This window comes from Oncorhynchus mykiss, chromosome 7 (genome assembly GCF_013265735.2).
Source record: "Oncorhynchus mykiss isolate Arlee chromosome 7, USDA_OmykA_1.1, whole genome shotgun sequence".
Classification (NCBI taxonomy): domain Eukaryota; kingdom Metazoa; phylum Chordata; class Actinopteri; order Salmoniformes; family Salmonidae; genus Oncorhynchus; species Oncorhynchus mykiss.
In genome coordinates this window covers 60,945,265-60,965,157 of record NC_048571.1, presented here as the reverse complement: position 1 = coordinate 60,965,157, position 19,893 = coordinate 60,945,265, and the positions used below count along the sequence as shown (strand labels likewise).

Sequence of the window (19,893 nt, the reverse complement as noted above, 5' to 3'; positions counted from 1 at the left end):
ACTGTTGTGATGGAATGTAGAATGTCAGTGGCTTGTGTTATTGGTGGAAGATTATGGTTGCTGTTGGGTAACGTGCGATCTGACACACAGGCACACACTTCATATAAACAGTGAGTGTTGTTGGGTCAGAGTGACCATGACCCTAGTGGTGGACTGCGGGTCATTTAGTGCTGTTTGATTAGTTAACTACTCAGTGCTGCTGTCCTCTAATCCAGACAGCCAACTACTTAACATAACAGTACAGCAGTGGAAAATATCCCAATGAGTTTCTTATGGACCCTGAACATGAAACAAGCAACATGACGTCATCTGAAAGGACAGGCCCATATCCTGTTTGTGAAAGCACTCCAACGTTTTAATTTAACGCTAATGATGATTAAGTGCCTTGTCTCAGCGGCTGTGGAGAGGGAGGGTTACAATACGACGGCTTCCTCTGAAGTTAACACACAGGCCGTGCTGTTGACGCAGGAGTTATTGGGTGTAGGAAACTCTGTGAAACCCTATGAGACAGAGTGAGGCACCCACTGAGTGGAGAGGGGGCCTCCAGGCATAACGATACTACCGTTTATATTATGCACTACTGTAGATTGACATGACTGTAACTGGATAGGGGGCGACTGGAAGGAATATGAAAAGAGACGGATTAACTCAGAGAAAGGAAGGAGAGGGAGAGATACATGTAAGCGTTAAGGCCTGAGGAAGAGGAGGGGATTTATATGTGAGGTGGCCTTGCTTGCTGCCTGTTTACATTTCTCCACTAACGGGAGTGTATTTTTAACCTCTGGCTGTTTTTGTTCTTTGTGCAGGTGCTGGAGAGTCAGGGAAGAGCACTATTGTGAAACAGATGAAGTAAGTAGAGCTCCATGCCTGGCTGGCTGTCTCCGCATTGTTTTGTTTTGCTGCTGTTCCCGTCAAGCATGAGCAATTAACCCAATATCACAACCTGACTCTGATGTCATTGTCAACACAAGCAGACAGGGACAGTACATTCTTAAACTAGTTACCCAGAATCCTCTACATATCCTTTCTCATGCTATAATCTATACAAGGTGTCCCCAATTATATTCCGCCAATTTTATTCTTCAGCGGATGATAGGGGGGCCGGAACATAATTATAAATCATTTTTACACTACAAATTGACCACAAGAAGCCCAAACAGATGTCACATTTGACAAAAACATAATAATTTAAAAACTTGATTACATTGGGATACGATCACGTATGCCTCGTTATCTATGCATGGGAATACTTGGGAATAGATTTTCTAATTTAAAATCACTTTGAGCTGATTTTCTGGTAATTTTACAGTCTTTAATGTCCCCTCGCCGAACAAATCCAATCATTTGGCCTGCGGGCTGCCTATTGCAGAACCCTATCTGCATTGACCCATCTTGCACTAACCTTTTTGACTCATCACATATGCTGCTGCTCCTATTTATTATCCATCTGTTACCTAGTCACTTTTCTCCTACCTATATATGTACATATCTACCTCAATTACCTCATACCCCTGCACATTGACTCTGTACTGGTACCCCATGTATATAGCCAAGTTATTGTTAGTCATTGTGTATTTATTTTTCGTGTTATAATTTTTCTCTCTGCATTGTTGGGAAGGGCCCGTAAGTAAGCATTTCACTGTTAGTCTACACCTGTTGTTTACGAAGCATCTGATTTCAGATAAGATCATTTGTGATTTAAGATAATATTTGATCTATAAAGTGCATAATACTTCCTATACTTACAGTCGTAAGCCTGTTTCTTTCTCAACTGTTACTTAATGGGTTTGAGGTCTCTCCGGGAATGGGCAGCCACACACACACACACACACACACACACACACACACACAAAAAGGTATGGGCCAGAGGAGTTTTTCCTCACCATGATTAATGCATTGACTCCTTCCCTGCTAGCTCATATTCCAAGGAGCTACTCTGACAATAGAGTATACAGTTATCTTAAGTCTACGCTGTACAGGATGCTTCCTACTAGACACGCTGGATCATTTGGAACATATAGAGAAGATACAGGTTAACCTGGTAGCAGATCTGGACCTGTATGTTCTGTAGCACATTACTCTTTTGTCATGTTTTTCATGCCAAACATTTATGCACAAACTGGAAAGCACATCGAATAGGTTAGTTACTGGTTGGTGCCCTGTGCATCTGAATATCCAGCCAAACACACGCCCCTGTGTTGTGTGGCCTCTGGCTGGGTGTACTATAACACCTACTTCACCTGTTCTTGAACCATGCAGTTTTTTGAGGAGCGCTGGGGTAAATCTGTAGGACTTAAGCTGATGGTTATGAGCACCTTGGCTCTGGAGGCAATGTTGTCTCTGTATAACCCCACTGCTCAATCTCACAAATGAAAACACACACACATTTAAACCCTCAATCCCTCTCACAGACATTCTTGAAGACAAACACAGATGTTACTGCCTGGAATAACGAAACACACACACACCTTCCCCCACATACACATCAATGCAAGCACACACAATTAGCCTTTATATATTCACACACACACACTCACACACACACTCTTCAATGGTTGAATTATTCCTCCACATTCTCGTCGTGCCATGCTTTCAATCCCTTTTTCATCCACTCACACAGATCAATTCAACTGACGCTATTAAACCATTTCACACTGGATTAATAACACACACACACCACACACACCCCTGTAATACATGGGCGAAACACTGTCAAAACCATCCCGATGATGAAATCTCTTTCTACGTCACCCATTAGCCAGTAACTTGTTTTGACTTGAAAATGATTGTATTATACTGAACAAAAATATGAACACAACGTGTAAAGTGTTGGTCCAATGTTTCATGAGCTGAAATGAAAGATCCCAGAAATGTTCCATTTGCTCCAATTTTGTGCACACATTGTTTACATCCCTGTTAGTGAGCATTTCTCCTTTGCCAAGATAATCCATCCACCTGACAGGTGTGGCATATCAAGAAGCTGATTGAACAGCATGATCATTACACAGGTGCACCTTGTGTTGGGGACAATAAAAGGCCACTTTTAAAATGTGTTGTTTTGTCACACAATACAATGCCACAGATGTCTCAAGTTTTAAGGGAGTATGCAATTGGCATGCTGACTGCAGGAACGTCCACCAGAGCTGTTGCCAGATCATTTAATGTTCATTTCTCTACCATGTTAATTTCTCCACCTCTAACATCTTTTTAGAGAATCGGCCTTACAACCGCAGACCACGTGTAACCACGCCAGCCCAGGACCTCCACATCCGGCTTCTTCACTTGCGGGATTTTCTGACTGTAATAACGTCCTTTTGTCGGGGAAAAAAAGATTCTCATTGGCTGGGCCTGGCTCCCCAGTGGGTGGGCCTCGCTCAGAAGTGGGTGGGCCTATGCCCTCCCAGGCCCACCGATGGCTGCGCCCCTGCCCAGTCATGTGAAATCCATAAATTAGGGCCTAATTAATTCATTAATTTCAGTTGATTGATTTCCTTATATGAACTTTAAATCAGTAAAATTGTTGCATGTTGCATTTTATATTTTTGTTCAGTATAATTGCCTTTAGTATAAATAAGTTGAGGGCTCCACTAACAAGGAAAAGGCTTCATCATGATTTGCTCTGAATTTCAGAATTTAACTTAGATTTCAGAATTAAAATTGATTCTGCTGTGATTCTTCTTGACTATTTGCAGTCTCATCTGGTCTCATCTAGGAAAATGTCTGTTTCGGCATGAAATCAAATTTTTTTTTTACATTATGGGGAAATTGAACATGACTTTAAACAAATAAGTCTCCCTGGTTCACCTCCAACCTCCCCAGCCAGCGTGGCTCTTTGGTGTGTTGTCTTCACTGAATTGTAATTGAGAATAAACACTTTATGAGCTCATGGGGCGGCAGATAGCCTAGTGGTTAGAGAGTTGGACTAGTAACTGAAAGGTTGCAAGATCAAATCCACGAGCTGACAAGGTAAAAATCTGCTGTTCTTCCCTTGAACAAGGCAGTTAGCGCATTGTTCCTTGGCCACCATTGAAAATAAGATTTTGTTCTTAATTGACTTGCCTAGTTAAATAAAGGTAAAAACATTAAATGAATTCTTTAAGTCCCATTTGGCCTTCATCCTAGCAGGCTCCCTTTCATTCCAATTAGTTTGATTGAGAATGCCTCACCGCAGGCCCCAATCCATGCTCCCAGAGGGAATTGGTGTGACTAGACGGGGTAAAATATTTGTTTCATAGCGTAGGAGCTCCTGTCTTGGCCTGGCCACTTTTTACTATCAACATATTTGTTCCATCTCCCTCCTCCATACTATAGTCTATTTGTTTTAGTTGTAGTGTTCTCTCAGCAGAGACCGGGTCTTCCCCCACAGACCAGTAACATCAGTCTGGAATTAAGTATTCAGTATGCATAGGACAGCCAATGATTAAAGTAGATAGTACTTGTTTCAATTATTAAATACATTGTCCGGAACTTTGGCGACTAGTAAACCTCCAGCTTTCACACATGCATAATATATGAGCAGAATTACTGTTTAACCTCAATTAGCCATGAAATCCCTAGTTTGAAAGCGACTGTTTTCTGGAAGCTGTGATGCACCATTTTCCCTCCTTAGCAATTTGAGTTTCAGCCAATAAGCTTCAACCCCTCGCCATATGAGTGAAACCTAGCAAGAGGCTCATTATGCACTCACAGTAGAGCGAGAGAGCGAGCAATGACATGGTGCAAATATCTGCACATGCACTAGATACCAAAGGTATATGGTTCAACGAGCAGGTGTCATCTCATTCTAAAATCATGGGCGTTAATATGGAGTTTGTCCCCCCTTTGCTGCTATAAGAGCCTCCACTCTTTTGGGAAGGCTTTCCACTAGATGTTGGAACATTGCTGCAGGGACTTGCTTCCATTCAGCCACAAGAGCATTAGTGAGATCAGGCAGTGATGTTGGGCGATTAGGCCTGGCTTGCAGTCGGCATTCCAATTCATCCCAAAGGTGTTCATTGGGGTTGAGGTCAGGGCTCTGTGCAGGCCAGTCAAGTTCTTCCACACCACTCCAGCTGACGCTTGGCTATGGAGATTGCATGACCCACCCCTCTCTCCGTCCTGTTTAAATGACCCTCCGACTCTCTCTCTCCTGTGTCTGTCAGGATCATCCATGAGGATGGCTACTCAGAAGAAGAGTGTAAACAGTACAGAGCTGTGGTCTACAGCAACACCATCCAGTCAATCATGGCCATCATCAAGGCAATGGCTAACCTCAAGATCGACTACGAAGAGGCCGCTCGAGCGGTAAGACACACACACACACACGCGCGTCTGAGTGCATCCACCTGAGCAGCCACTGTTCTCTCTGCATACACCCCACTGCTGCTCTAAAAGCCAACCAGCCCTTGAACCGCTCCCACTCTTCTCACAAAACAGACTTCTCCACTTTATCCCTCTTCTCTAGTCCAGCTCTAATCTGTCTGAAGTGAGATGGGGAAATGATCTATGCTCAAGTATCTCTTCTTCCTGAAGTGCTATGTGACAATAGCCCATAGTTTCAATAGTTTCGACTAGTTTAGCCTCCCAGACTTGTATGAGGCGGAGTGAGTGAGTGCCATACAGTGATGTGCCATGTGTACTCAGTCTTGCTGCCCATGTGTGTCATTAGACTAGGGGACCACTGCAGAGCTAAGCTGCCTGTACTACTTCCCAGTGTTACTTTCCTGTGCAGAGGAGGTATGGAGAGGGAAGAGTGTTCTCCTGCTGGTATGTGTCACAGTTGGTTTATTGGAGGTAACTAGCTCTGCAAGACATATTCCTGCTACAAATCTCTGCAGGTCTGTCGGTGTCTCTCAAAATGATAAAAAAAACAGTCATCAGAACTTCACAGCGGTGAAACTGTACCAGTGTTATATATTATAACCTAACCTGATTGACATAATGAATTCGTAATGATAATGTTGTACACCGTAAGACGGGCTACATTCTCCAACAATGGGCTTTGTGGATTATGCTGCTTTACTAGCTCTAAACAGAGCCATGATTAAAAATCCTACAATGTGATTTTCTGATTTTTTTTTCCTCATTTTGTCTGTCATAGTTGAAGTGTACCTATGAAAATTACAGGCCTCATCTTTTTAAGTGGGAGAACTTGCACAATTGGTGGCTGACTAAATAATTTTTTGCCCCACTGTACATGGTGGTTGATAAAGTGATTTACATTGTATGGGACTAATGCATCTCATTCACTACCAATTGTACATTGCTGTTCGCACCCATGCCTATTGAGATAGGCCTTTTGTTAAGTCATTTAAGTGTTAATAATGGTGGAGTAGGAATGGGCTGTAGGCTTATTCCTGTCTCAGACCAATCTGTACACACACACACGCTTGCTCGTCTAATACCACTCCCAGTGACTGTAGTGCTGAAGGGGGCAGGGCTCTCTCTATAGTCCCCCACTGCAGTATCAGGTGTATTCACTGCTGCAGCGGCCAACTCAGCCATGCTAACTTCCTTTACAAAGCAGCTCCCCAGGGGTGAGACTGTAAGAGGGAGTGCTACTCAAAATGTTCTGGTGTCTTACTCTCTTGGCCTGATAGTTTAATGTATTACATGTTCTGTAGATTGGCTGTTTAAGTATTTGACTTGATGTAACAACAGAGATCTGCGCTAGTTTTCATTTTACACACATAGTGTTGCAAAATTCCGTTCACTTTTTAAAAAATTCCCAGGTTTTCTAGAAATCCGGATTGGGGGATTTCCGCAATGAGGAGGGAATAAGCCGGAAAACCTTAATCCTCCAACCAGGATTACTGGAAAACCAGGGAATGTCATTTTGCCACCTATTCACACCATACTGTTCTCTCTTATTGTGCACACCTTAAGGGCTCTTGAAGGGAGGAGGTGGGCTCAGGTGACATAGTCTTGACACGATACAGGTCATCCTCCTTCAGTCGCCATAAAACTAGTCTGTTTATCACAGACTTTAATTACAACACAATACACTCACTCAAGTACACACTCTATTCCTGTGAGCTACTTTAAAGAGGCCTTGATCACCTGGTGTATTTGTTTTGATTCCTCTTAGAACCGCCTCCATCACTTATTAACCAGTTCATGGGCTGGACTGGGTTAGACTGGGCGTGGACTGGGCAGACACAGGTTAACCAGCTGCATGGAACTTAGGCCAGCATGTCTCCTCTCAGTCAATGCAGCTTTAGGAGTTTGTCCATCTTTTCCCTGGGAAGCATCGATGCATGGAGGGATGGTCAAGAGGGTTTTGTGGGCAGTGCACTAAGGTGATGTGGGAGCTGTGTAATCGGCCCTTCTGATGCTCTGTGTGTTTGTGTGTACATACTTGCGTAAGTCAGCGTGGGACCATGCTAGGGGAAAGCTATACACCACATTCTGTGTGTAAGTCAGGGCTGAGACCTGGCGGAAACCTGCCTGTGTCTACAGGTATAATTACCTCAGTCATTCTGTTCTCATTGACCCTTCCAGAGGGGTGCTGTGCCCTGGGGTGCTCCCCTGTGGCTACTCTGAATGATGAGTCACCTGTATGGTTGGCCCGAACACACACAGACACACACGAGCACACACAGAGCTCTGAGAAAGAGTGAGGACAGTCTCTCCAGTGGATAGGTATGAATACTGTGTTTAATGGTTCTTCTGTTTGTAGTGCAGACTGTCTAATTGTGTCCTCCAGTCTAATTGACCTTGTGAGACCTGATCTATTACTGTCTGCTTTACCATGGCCAAGTTTATTAATGTTGATTAGTTAAGGTCTCTTGTCTGTTCCACTTGGTCTGACTCATTCCTAACCCTGTGTGTGTCTGTGTCGCCTCCAGGATGATGCCCGCCAGCTGTTTGCCCTCTCAGGGGCTGCTGAGGAGCAGGGCATCCTGCCAGACGACCTGTCCAACGCCATGCAGAGGCTGTGGGGCGACGGAGGGGTGCAGGGTTGCTTTACGCGCGCCCGCGAGTACCAGCTCAACGACTCGGCTGCCTAGTGAGTAACGACCAACACCACTCTGCCCACTTGGCTACGTACCTCTGCCAGGCTCATAGTCTACTTTGTCATGGTCCTACTCTTTTCCATTTTACCATATAGTACCTGTAAGGCTGTTTTTTTTAGGAAGAAATAGGTATTAGGTAAACAAAAGATAGGTAAAGAACTTTTAAAAATGTTTTTTTTTAAAAGATAAATGACAGTTAAAATAACAGTAGCGATATTTTCAGGTGGTACCGGTACAGAGTCAATGTGCGGGGGGCACCGGTTAGTCGTGCTAATTGAGGGATTACAGATAAAGTCGGAAGTTTACATACACCTTAGCCAAATACATTTAAACTCAGTTTTTCACAATTCCTGACATTTAATCCAAAAAAAAATTCCCTGTCAGTTAGGATCACCACTTTATTTTAAGAATGTGAAATGTCAGAATGATAGTAGAGATAATGATTTATTTCAGCTTTTATTTCTTTCATCACATTCCCAGTGGGTCAGAACTTTACATACGCTCAATTAGTATTTGGTAGCTTTGCCTTTAAATTGTTTAACTTGGGTCAGACGTTTCGGTAGCCTTCCACAAGCTTCCCACAATAAGTTGGGTGAATTTTGGCCCATTCCTCCTGACTGAGCTGGTGTAACTGAGTCAGGTTTGTAGGCTTCCTTGCTCACACACGCTTTTTCAGTTCTGCCTACACATTTTCTATGGGATTGAGGTCAGGGCTATGTGATGGCCACTCCAATACATTGACTTTGTTGTCCAGCCTTTCAAAGGACTTCATGGCTACAGACGTGAGTGCTACGGGTCTGTAGTCATTTAGGAAGGTTACCTTAGTGCTCTTGGGCACAGGGACTAGTGTGGTCTGCTTGAAGCATGTTGGTATTACAGACTCAATCAGGGACATGTTGAACATTTCAATGAAGACACCTGCCAGTTGGTCAGCACATGCCCGGAGCACATGTCCTGGTAATCCGTCTGGCCCAGCGGCCTTGTGAATGTTGACTTGTTTAAAGGTCTTACTCATGTTGGCTACTGAGAGCTTGATCACACAGTCGTCCGGAACAGCTGATGCTCTCATGCATGTTTCAGTGTTACTTGCCTGGACGCAAGCATAGAAGTGATTTAGCTCGTCTGGTAGGATCATGTCACTGGGCAGCTCGCGGCTGTGCTTCCCTTTGTAGTCTGTAATAGTTTGCAGGCACTGCTACATCCGACAAGCATCGGAGCCAGTGTAGTACAATTCAATCTTAGTCCTGTATTGGCGCTTTGCCTGTTTGATGGTTCGTCAGAGGGCATAGCAGGATTTCTTATAAGCTTCTGGGTTAGAGTCCTGCACCTTGAAAGCAGCAGCTCTACCCTTTAGCTCAGTGCAAATGTTGCCTGTAATCCTTGGCTTCTGGTTGGGGTATGTACGTACGGTCACTGTGGGGGCAACATCCTCGATACACTTATTGATAAAGGCAGTGACTGATGTGGTGTGCTCCTCAATGCCATAGTACCATTAGCTCAGCCACTCTCCATGTCCCCCTCCTAGATCACAAAACTTAATGGGTTCTGTTAAAGTAGGCTGGGCTGTGATTTTACTGGATTTACCTTCTGAATCTGGGGCAAAGCAATCAGGGGGAGTTTTGGGGAAGCAGCAGCATCACACTAGATCAGCAGGCTCTGATTCTAATGGCTTCACACCACAGTGACTCCAAAATTCCCTCCTCCCGTCCCCCCTCGGTCTCCCATCTCTATCTTAAGGGGATTAAGAGATCAAGGCTGCATGCGCTATGTGTTATCACTTTGTTTAGAAACCAATTGGTTTATTAATGGGGGTTAGTCTGACTCTGAACTTCCAGGAATTTTCACAAACCTAATTTCCCCCGAATCAATTTCTGAAGAGAGGACCAGTTCCTGACATAATAGATTGGATCAATCCACTTTGATGATGGGAGTTAAGAAACACCCAACATGTTGTTTACAAACAGATGACTTCTGCTTGTTTAGAGAGCTGTTTTTAATTCACCTGTATAGTCCCCAGCCTGAATATGTTTTCTATGTTGTTGTTTTCCTGTAAGATTTTTTTTATGGCAAAGACAAATTAGAAGTGAAAACACACAAGGAAATGCTATTGTCTAACTGCTGCTAGTGTTCATTTAATAGTTCAATTTGATGTTCTAAAATGTCTTTCCTTTGATTTAGCTTACCAACAATATTTCTGGAGATGGGTCTGAATGTAGTTTTAGTTCTGTTCTGAAACCTCTGTGTAGTTCTCTGTATCCAAAGTCTGACTGCATTGGGACTGCCTGCTCAGCTCCCACGCTAGTAGAGCTGTCCTGTCCTGTCCCGCTGTGTGTGGAAATAGCATGGAAATGCCACCGAATAGCAGCGGGAGCTCTGAAGTCAGGGTGGAGGACAGTGTGGTTTCACAGTGACTGCTCACATATGCAGTCACTCCCTCTTTCCCTCCTCCTTCTCCCTCTCGGCTGGCCATGAGGCAGCCATCAGGAAAATGTAGCCTGAATGAGGGAGTCACTGGGGTATCCAGGGATTGGTGGCAGTTTCTGGTTGCAGCCTTTAGTCCAGGGCTATTAAAATCCTGGCTCGAGGTCTGCAGTACTGCTGCTTTTCTTTTCTACTCTACCTGGCTCTTGATTGACGTCATTGATTGGCCAGAGATCACTCACCTGGTGTCCCAGCTCTGACTCTGTCCCTGAAACCAGCAGTGCTAAGCATCTTTGCGCCCAGATTCAAGGTTCTGTGCTCTGGTTCTCACAGCGACCAGTCAACAGATGCTACAGTGTAAGGCTATGCTATTGTCCCAGGTTAGTCCTTTATAGTGACTCCCATTGTAAGTATTCCTCTATGTAGAACAACAACAGGTCTCATGTCACTTCCATTTAGGTCTAGTCATGCTTCTAATGTCTGACCCCAACACAGCCGGCCTGCATGCCGCAGGCTGTCAGCTCTCTCTGGAGCCTCTCCACAGAGCCGCTCATTAACATTGAGGCCTTTAACTGAGTCAATGTAATGTAGTGCTCCGTCAGTGTAACGTAGTGCTAAGTTGTTGGTCTAATGATGAAAGAAAACACACTAATACGGCAAGGCTCTCTCTCCCCAGTGCTGCTGTAGCGTGGTGTAGGTTAGAGTCCCTTATCACCGGGCCCCATAGGGCCCCTCAATCACTCTATATGGAAATTTTGAGAAAACACAACACATCCCCTGATTCCAGGATTCCTGATACACTCACCATCTATGTGACTGGAAAACCACTTGTGCATGTATCCCCACCTGCAACAGAGGGAGAGTGTTGTACTTGTTCTTAGGCGAGTCCATTAGACACAAGGCCTCTTGGTGAGATTGCATGGTGCCAGGGAAATGGGCTCTAAAATGCACAACAGGATAGTGTGTCACAAAATGATTGCCTGGCATCCACTAAATATTAAACGAGCAGAGGGAGCGATATTGTTCTCTCTCCCCTTTTTGTATTACCAATCTAATCATAACTTTTTAATCCCTCGCTCGCTCACTCGCCCTGCTCTTATTAAAGCTCTGGCTTTCTGGTAAGCGTACTGTGGTGATGACCCCCAAGAGGTTGTGAAGGCGGTGATGAGGATTTACATAATTTCATCAGGCCTCTCCAGAGCACTTTGACTACTGTAGTTAGAGAGACTTCCTGTGTGCTTCAACAATATCAGCCTCCAGACTGTCATCTATCTCAGAGCACAGGGAGAGGCCCGATCCCCTCTCAGCAGGCTAGAATCACTCCTACAGCTCCACTACTGTAACTCACCTCCTCTCTAAAGGCCAAATCCATGAGCAAATGAATCAAAGCATAGAGCTAATAACCACAATAATGTTTAACCATTGCTAGAGGGAGGAGGTACAGGGGAAGAAGGAGGGTTTGTAAATTGTAACTGTAAGCCCACAGGATTCAATTAAGCTCTGGATACTAGAAATCAAAAGCTCATATTAAGGAATGTTTCAATATGTGAATCCCTCACAACAAAGGAGGCCTTTCTCTGTGGGGCGTGGGATTAGAATCCTTCAATCAGAGACGTTGGTTTGTGATGAAGGAAGGAGCGTATGTGGAGAACACTTTTAATATACGCACAGACTTGTTTTAGGCAGGATTATAGCGAACACGAACACTTTGTTTGGTGATGAAACGCTGTGCCACGATATTGATGTACAATCTTCTGTGTAAACCTCAGCTCAGGGCACACTGTTTATAGAACAGTCTCTAGAACTCAACCTCTGCAGGCATAAACACAGAGAGGGAACATGAGAATGTGAGGGTGGTAAATCGTGTCAGTCTGTAGTCCAATGATAGGTGAACATGCCGGTGACTGATGGTACCATACAGTGACGAGGCACACCATCCAGAACATCTTTGTAAGGCAGAAGAATAACTGTGTGATTTAAAATGTTGAGCTATTGATTTGATCCAAATTGTGAAGCCCATATCACCCACTAGTCCCAGCCTCCCATCCCCCGTCTCCACCCAGCCATTCAGATAAAGGGCGTCAGAGGGCCAGGAAGTGGCGTCAGACAGCCAGGAAGTGTCCTCTATATTCAAATAACATAACGGGCCGCTGCTGCGAAATAAATGAACAGACAGCTGTTTCCAAACAAAGATTTATTGCAATGAATTTAAGGCCTTAAAAAACATTGAATTACCTTCTGGCTGACCGGCTGACGCCACATGAGAGGAATCTGACAGTATCTGACCGGGCCCGCTGCCCTGGCTGTCTGCAGCGCTATGACTAGCACAATTGTTTTCTCTCTCAACAGGCGCAATCAGATGGTTTTCCAGGGATCAAATGCCATTGTCATTTGTGTGTGTAAATGTGTTGAGTAAGGCTGTCGGCATCTCCTGGCAGATTGAGTGCTGATGTGTATCGTATCCACCATAGATTGGGCACTTCAGATAGTCAAGCAAATAGAAACTGATGAGTCTCTATCCACTTAGTGGTGAGTTTATATTGATGATGGTTAAATAAACAGATAGCACCAATACCATTAACAACGTGGCCACACCAGTGGTGCAGAGTTGGAGCCCTGAAACCCTGTGACCCGAGGCTTTGTGAGGGTCCACCTGGTTTTTAATCTGACAGTGGTGTGTATCTGTATTCTGACGTGTGTGTGTGTGTTGTCCCTGTCAGCTACCTGAATGATCTAGAGAGGATAGCCAAAGCAGACTACATCCCCACACAGCAGGATGTGTTGCGGACCAGAGTCAAGACCACCGGCATCGTGGAGACACACTTCACCTTCAAAGACCTGCACTTTAAGTGAGTGGACCGCTGACGTACTAGTGTGTGCGTGATTCATTTTGAACCCCCTGCTCGTACCATTGCCCAAACGCAAAATTACCTCTCTGTTTCTTCTTTCCGCTCTGTCTTTCGGAGTGAAGCTAGCAATATTCATTCCTCCAAAGCACCATTTTGTCTGGTTGTTACTTTGAAAAGACAATTTCCAGCTGACTGACCCTGTCTGGTTCTCTCTGTCTCTGTGTGTCTCTGTGTGTCTCTGTCTCTGTGTGTCTCTGTGTGTCTCTGTGTGTCTCTGTCTCTGTGTGTCTCTGTCTCTGTGTGTTTCTGTCTCTGTGTGTCTCTGTCTCTGTGTGTCTCTGTCTCTGTGTGTCTCTGTCTCTGTGTGTCTCTGTCTCTGTGTGTCTCTGTCTCTGTCTCTGTGTGTTTCTGTCTCTGTGTGTCTCTGTGTGTCTCTGTCTCTGTGTGTTTCTGTCTCTGTGTGTTTCTGTCTCTGTGTGTCTCTGTCTCTGTGTGTCTCTGTCTCTGTGTGTCTCTGTCTCTGTGTGTCTCTGTCTCTGTGTGTCTCTGTCTCTGTCTCTGTGTGTCTCTGTGTGTCTCTGTGTGTCTCTGTGTGTCTCTGTCTCTGTATTTCTGTGTGTGCTGTTAGTTTGTGTGTGCATCGGTGTGTATGGTGGGAAGGTTGTGTGTCTCTGTGTGTGCTGTTAGTTTGTGTGTGCATCGGTGTGTATGGTGGGAAGGTTGTGTGTCTCTGTGTGTGCTGTTAGTTTGTGTGTGCATCGGTGTGTATGGTGGGAAGGTTGTGTGTCTCTGTGTGTGCTGTTAGTTTGTGTGTGCATCGGTGTGTATGGTGGGAAGGTTGTGTGTCTCTGTGTGTGCTGTTAGTTTGTGTGTGCATCGGTGTGTATGGTGGGAAGGTTGTGTGTCTCTGTGTGTGCTGTTAGTTTGTGTGTGCATCGGTGTGTATGGTGGGAAGGTTGTGTGTCTCTGTGTGTGCTGTTAGTTTGTGTGTGCATCGGTGTGTATGGTGGGAAGGTTGTGTGTCTCTGTGTGTGCTGTTAGTTTGTGTGTGCATCGGTGTGTATGGTGGGAAGGTTGTGTGAGAGTGTTGATGGACTGGTTGACGTGTTCACTGGCAGTGGCTTCAGAAATTCATGTTCATTTGAATGTGGGACTTGGATCCATGCCTCCATTACTCCTTATCCTTAATAACAGAACTATTTCTCAGTCGTCTATCCATGTCTTAATTATAAAATACTGAGGAAATTCCTGTTTAAATCTCAATAGCCCCACCACCTTTACACATCAAATGGAATAGAGGCTTCCAAATGGAGTCAGGATACACTATTTTCAAAGCACTGGAAATCAAAACGTGTGCGTGCACAAGGCTGTCTGTCTGTCTGTCTGTCTGTCTGTCTGTCTGTCTGTCTGTCTGTCTGTCTGTCTGTCTGTCTGTCTGTCGAGACAGACAGTGTTTGGGTGTGTTTTTACACAAACACAAATAACAGAACGTTCCACTGCCTGCCCTGCAGCAGTGTTAGCTAGTGTTTATCTGGTCTGATGGAATCAGGTTACAGTGAGTGATATTAAAGCTGATGAGAGCCCTGTTGAGGTGAGTACTACTCATTACAGCCCTGAACATTACAGCCCTGTGGTAATGAGCTGTACTTACTCAGCCTGCCAACACATAGCATAGTAGCACTCCATTACATAGGAACTTCACACAAATATCAGCTGAATTTCTAGCAGGGCTGACGGTAGAACAACTAAACCGACAGTCTGTTTGCTATTTGACAAACATCAGACTTCCATGCCACGGTCTCAGTATTTATTATTATTCTCCATGTTTTGAAATGCCTTGGTGGTGGTGATTAGTAAATATCTCAGATGGGTTCCACAACCCAGACTGGAATTGGGAAGTGGGCATCCTCTCATCTCGCCCACGTGCCCGGTCGGTGGGTTGATCGATGTCCTCGTGAAAAGTAATGCAGGGCTCAATCGTGTCAACAAACAAACATTACTAGATCGCCTCTCTCAGCGCCTCAGACCCATCCGTCTGCAGCCTGCCTGCCTCATAACCACGGCAATGTCACTGTACCAATATACCAACAAAATGCCAGGGTCTGTGCAGCGAAGGGTCTTGCCCAATGGAGACAGAGAGAGACAAAAAGAGAGACCGAGAGAAAGAGAGACACAGATGGGGGGAGAGAGAGAGCGGTAGAGACAGAGGAGGCAGACTGACTGCAGTGCACATGGAGAGAGAAGGTCCCCAGAGGAAGGCTAGCTGATCAGACTACAGAGATACCCTCAGGCCTCCCCTCTCCTCCAGGCCCAGCCTGAGTTAATGGAGAGTGGGAGATCCTCCAGGAATGTCAAATCATCATGGTGCTTACATGTCTTTGGTGTAATTCTAGATCCCAATACGGAGGTCATGAATGGCTCTGCAGAAAACATCCCCTCCTGTGTTTCCAGATCCAAATAGACCAAATAGGTTTAAGCAACATTGGGGAGGCTCGCGTAAAAAAAATGAGGGGGAGCCAGCGCCATATTGTTTACATCTATCCACTTATTCCAAATCTGCACACATCAAAGGAGTGACAGGGCTAGACTAGAGGTTGATCTGGGGGTTGGGGGTGGGCATACAGCACCACTAGTAAACGGCAGTAAAAGGGTGACCCTAACTGTCTCCTTGTGTTCCTGCAGGATGTTTGACGTGGGTGGCCAGCGTTCTGAGAGGAAGAAGTGGATCCACTGCTTTGAGGGAGTCACAGCCATCATCTTCTGTGTGGCCATGAGTGCCTACGATCTGGTGCTGGCTGAGGATGAGGAGATGGTGAGGAGGCTGAACACTGTTGTCCTTTAAGTGCCACTAACTAGATCTCTCTTATCACTTTAAATGATATTTTATTTCTGAAGGAAATTGCTTCACATTCATTTTGATTTGTCTGGATCAACTGGAATTAAATAATGTTTTGTTTTCATTCCCTCCCTCCCTTGCTCTCTCTCTCTTTCCATCTCTCCATAGAACCGGATGCACGAGAGCATGAAGCTATTTGACTCCATCTGCAACAACAAGTGGTTCACAGAGACCTCCATCATCCTGTTCCTCAACAAGAAGGACTTGTTTGAGAAGAAGATCACCCACAGTCCCCTGACCATCTGCTTCCCAGAGTACTCTGGTAAGACCGTAACACAACTCTGCATCCCCTGAATGTTCCAAATTCTCTTGTAGTTGGCAGTGTTTGTATGTTGACATTCTCATGTTAGACTAGGAGGTATAGTTTTTACCAGTAGAAGAAATCTAGTGGCAAGATGTATACACTACAATACCAAACGTATGTGGACACCTGCTCATCAAACATCTCATTCCAAAAATAATGGACATTAATATGGAGTTGGTCCCCCTTTGCCTCAATAATAGTCTCTACTCATCTGGGAAGGCTTTCCACTAGATGTTGGAACATTGCTGCGGGGACTTCCATTCAGGCACAAGAGCATTAGTCAGGTCGGGCAATGATGTTGGGTGATTAGCCCAGGCTCGCAGTCGGCGTTCCAATTCATCCCAAAGGTGTTCGGTGGAGTATTGATCAGGCTTCTGTGCAGGCCAGTCAAGTTCTTCCACACCGATCTCGACAAACCAGTTCTGTATGGACCTCACTTTGTGCACGGCGGCATTGTCATGATGAAACAGGAAAGGGCCTTCTCCAAACTGTTGCCAGAAGGTTAGAAGCACAGAATCGTCTACCATGTCATTTTATGTTTTAGTGTTAAGCTTTCCCTCCACTGGAACTAAGGGGCCTAGACCGAACCATGAAAAACAGCCCCAGACCATTATTCCTCCTCCACCAAACTTTACAGTGGGCATTATGCATTTGGGTAGCGTTCTCCTGACATCCGCCAAACCCGATTTGTCCGTGTGCGGCTGCTCGGCCATGGAAACCCATTTCATCAAGTTGCTTCTAGAGCTGGTTGGAACTTGGTAGTGAGTGTTGCAACCGAGGACAGATTATTTTTATGCGCTATGTGCTTCAGCACCCACCGGTCCCATTCTGGGAGTTTGTGTGGCCTACCACTTCGCGGCTGAGCCGTTGTTGCTCCTAGACGTTTTCACTTCACAATAACAGCACTTGGGGGAGCTCTAGCCGGGGCAGCTCTAGCAGGGCAGAAATTGTATGAACTGACTTGTTGGAAAGGTGGCATCCTTTGACGGTGCCACGTTGAAAGTCACTGAGCTCTTCAGTAAGGCCATTCTACTACCAATATCTGTCTATGGAGATTGCATGGCTGTGTACTCGATTTTATACACCTATCAGCAACTGGTGAGACTGAAATAGCCGAATCCACTCATTTGAAGTAGTGTCCATACTTTTGTATATATAGTGTAGCTTGACAAACCCCATGAATCCCATCGGTAGAGCAGGTCCACTTCTCCACCTGACACTAGTTTTCTCCTTGCATGACTCGTGCAGACTCAGTAGAACAACCTATCTAATTCTATGGGCACAACACTCCTGTCTTAACCTCCTCTCCTATACCCAGGTCCCAACAAATTTGAAGAGGCACAGGCCTACATCCAGACCAAGTTTGAGGACCTGAACAAGAAGAAGGACACCAAGGAGATCTACAGCCACTTCACCCAAGCCACCGACACCAAGAACGTTCAGTTTGTCTTCGATGCCGTCACCGACGTCATCATCAAGAACAACCTGAAGGACTGTGGTCTCTTTTAGAGCGAAGCCTGAGGAAGAGTCAAGGTGAGCTGCTACACATAGAATAGAGCACACACATTTTACAAACACATGCTCATGGACTACACACTCACACACACGCATGCACACACGGATATATATGTGTTCGTAAATGTACAGAAACCACCACTTAATGTTCTTTGAATGCAACTTAAAGGTGAATCTTGTATACATTAACCTCTCCCTTTCTCAGTCTTTCCTCAGATTACTTGAACAGCTCTGATGACCAGAAGGAAGGATGGGGAAGACAGACTGCACTGGCCAACCACGATTTCTGCTTTTATCTGCTTTTTTTAAAGACACCTAAGAGACTGAGAACTCGGAGAGCCTTGCAGAATTTCAACGATTGCTGATCCAGTTGCTCATAATTGTTAACTCTTTCGGCTAAGACCTTGAATCAAACATTTATTGTCTTTTTTTGTTTTGTTTTTCTTTGTTTATTTTCAATTATTCGAGGAGAAAATTGAAAAGTTTTTATTAAATGCTTTCATGTTACTTTACAAAATCTAATGTGCAAATTCCATTAAACTTTTAATCACATAAGGCATATTTTTTTTAAAGAAGCACAGGCATGAATAGAGAATATGAATCGAAAAAGGAGTGCTTTTTAAAATAATGTTTACATATGTTCCTCATTCATAGCCGAACCGCATATTGTTCATGCATGACACAAGATATATTAGCTCTGTAATCTGCACAGAATATTTTAACATTCCTTTTAGAAAATAAAAAAAAATATATATAGAAAAGTAAAAACAAAAAAAATCTTCACAACCAGGGGAAAGAATAGCAAAAATTCTAACTGATATTTAAAGTATGTACTTAACATTGTAATTTTTTTATAGTACCATTTACATGTCTTTTGCAGTATGTTTGTGCCTACACTTCAGTTTACAACTGATTCTTAGATATACTTTTATCAGTACTGTTTGACCGACTGTATGCACACATTTTTCTTCCATTTTCGTCAAACCATCTTAAGGATAAATAGTTCATAAGGAAAGACATAATCTAATTGAGAGATAGGTTAGGGTTTTTGGTCAATTTTCAAAATGCTTTAAAAGTCCTTATGATTATTTAATTTAAATAAAAATAGCACCTGACACACTTGCTTGTGTTTTCCTACACATTGTTTAATTCATTTTCACATACTAATGGACAAGTTGTTCATATAACACTACAAATATAGTTTTATTCCACCAAACCAGATCATTAAAGGCATGTTAGAACTATTGGTGTAATACAACCAAAATAAATCCTTATCCCACAATGGAGAAAAAAGCAGCCGAAAGAAAGAGAGACAAAACAACTTTTGTTGTTATTGATGAGCAGAGCTACATGAGTACACACAGTAATCTCTTGTGGAGTGGTCTACAGAAACATAACGGAGAATCTGTCGGGACTGAACGTGATGCATAGGATAATGAGCAGCAATAGTTCCGGTGTTTGGGTTTTCCGTCACTGGTTATTTGGACAAATCATGATTTTGCAGGTGTTAGCATATTTCGGGAGGGGGGGGGGGGGAATTTGGCCCGTAATTTATAAAGAGAGAGGGTGGAGCTCATTGTTCCGCACCTCGTTCTAGCAATTCTTGATCCCTTCTCTTAACATGTATGGCCCAGAACTTAATCGAGCAACTGACCAATTACGCAAGGAATAGTCCTTTAGGAGTAGCCTCCAACACAGGATGTCAGCATGATTATGTATTCAATACAGTATTATCTTTTCAAATATTACAAACTTCACATTGACCTGTAATTTAAATCAAAATTACGCTAAAATGCCTGACTGCAAACATATGAATCCTCTTCAGGCAGGACCAGATGGTGTAAACAGCAGATAGATGACTGCAGGTTGTTGATGGTGGACGTCCCCTACAGCCAACGCTGTTATCCTGTGGTA

General features: G+C 44.3%; 1 protein-coding gene across 4 annotated transcripts in view; it reads left to right on the top strand.

Moving 5' to 3' along the window:
- The window catches only part of LOC110528154 (guanine nucleotide-binding protein G(i) subunit alpha-2), a 95,556-nt gene extending 76,462 nt beyond the window's left edge, over positions 1-19,094 (top strand). For 3 of the 4 annotated variants that reach the window (XM_036983700.1, XM_021609981.2, XM_036983701.1), the window contains 8 exons: positions 807-849; positions 5,142-5,283; positions 7,827-7,987; positions 13,136-13,264; positions 15,947-16,076; positions 16,269-16,422; positions 17,783-17,997; positions 18,185-18,530. In XM_036983700.1, coding sequence (XP_036839595.1) covers positions 807-849; positions 5,142-5,283; positions 7,827-7,987; positions 13,136-13,264; positions 15,947-16,076; positions 16,269-16,422; positions 17,783-17,973 — 950 coding nt within the window. In that variant the 3' untranslated portion in view covers positions 17,974-17,997; positions 18,185-18,530. Of the gene's footprint in view, positions 1-806; positions 850-5,141; positions 5,284-7,826; positions 7,988-13,135; positions 13,265-15,946; positions 16,077-16,268; positions 16,423-17,782; positions 17,998-18,184 lie in introns of all 4 variants that reach the window. The other variant, XM_021609980.2, reaches the window with a different exon arrangement.
- The last annotated feature ends 799 nt before the right edge of the window (positions 19,095-19,893 follow it).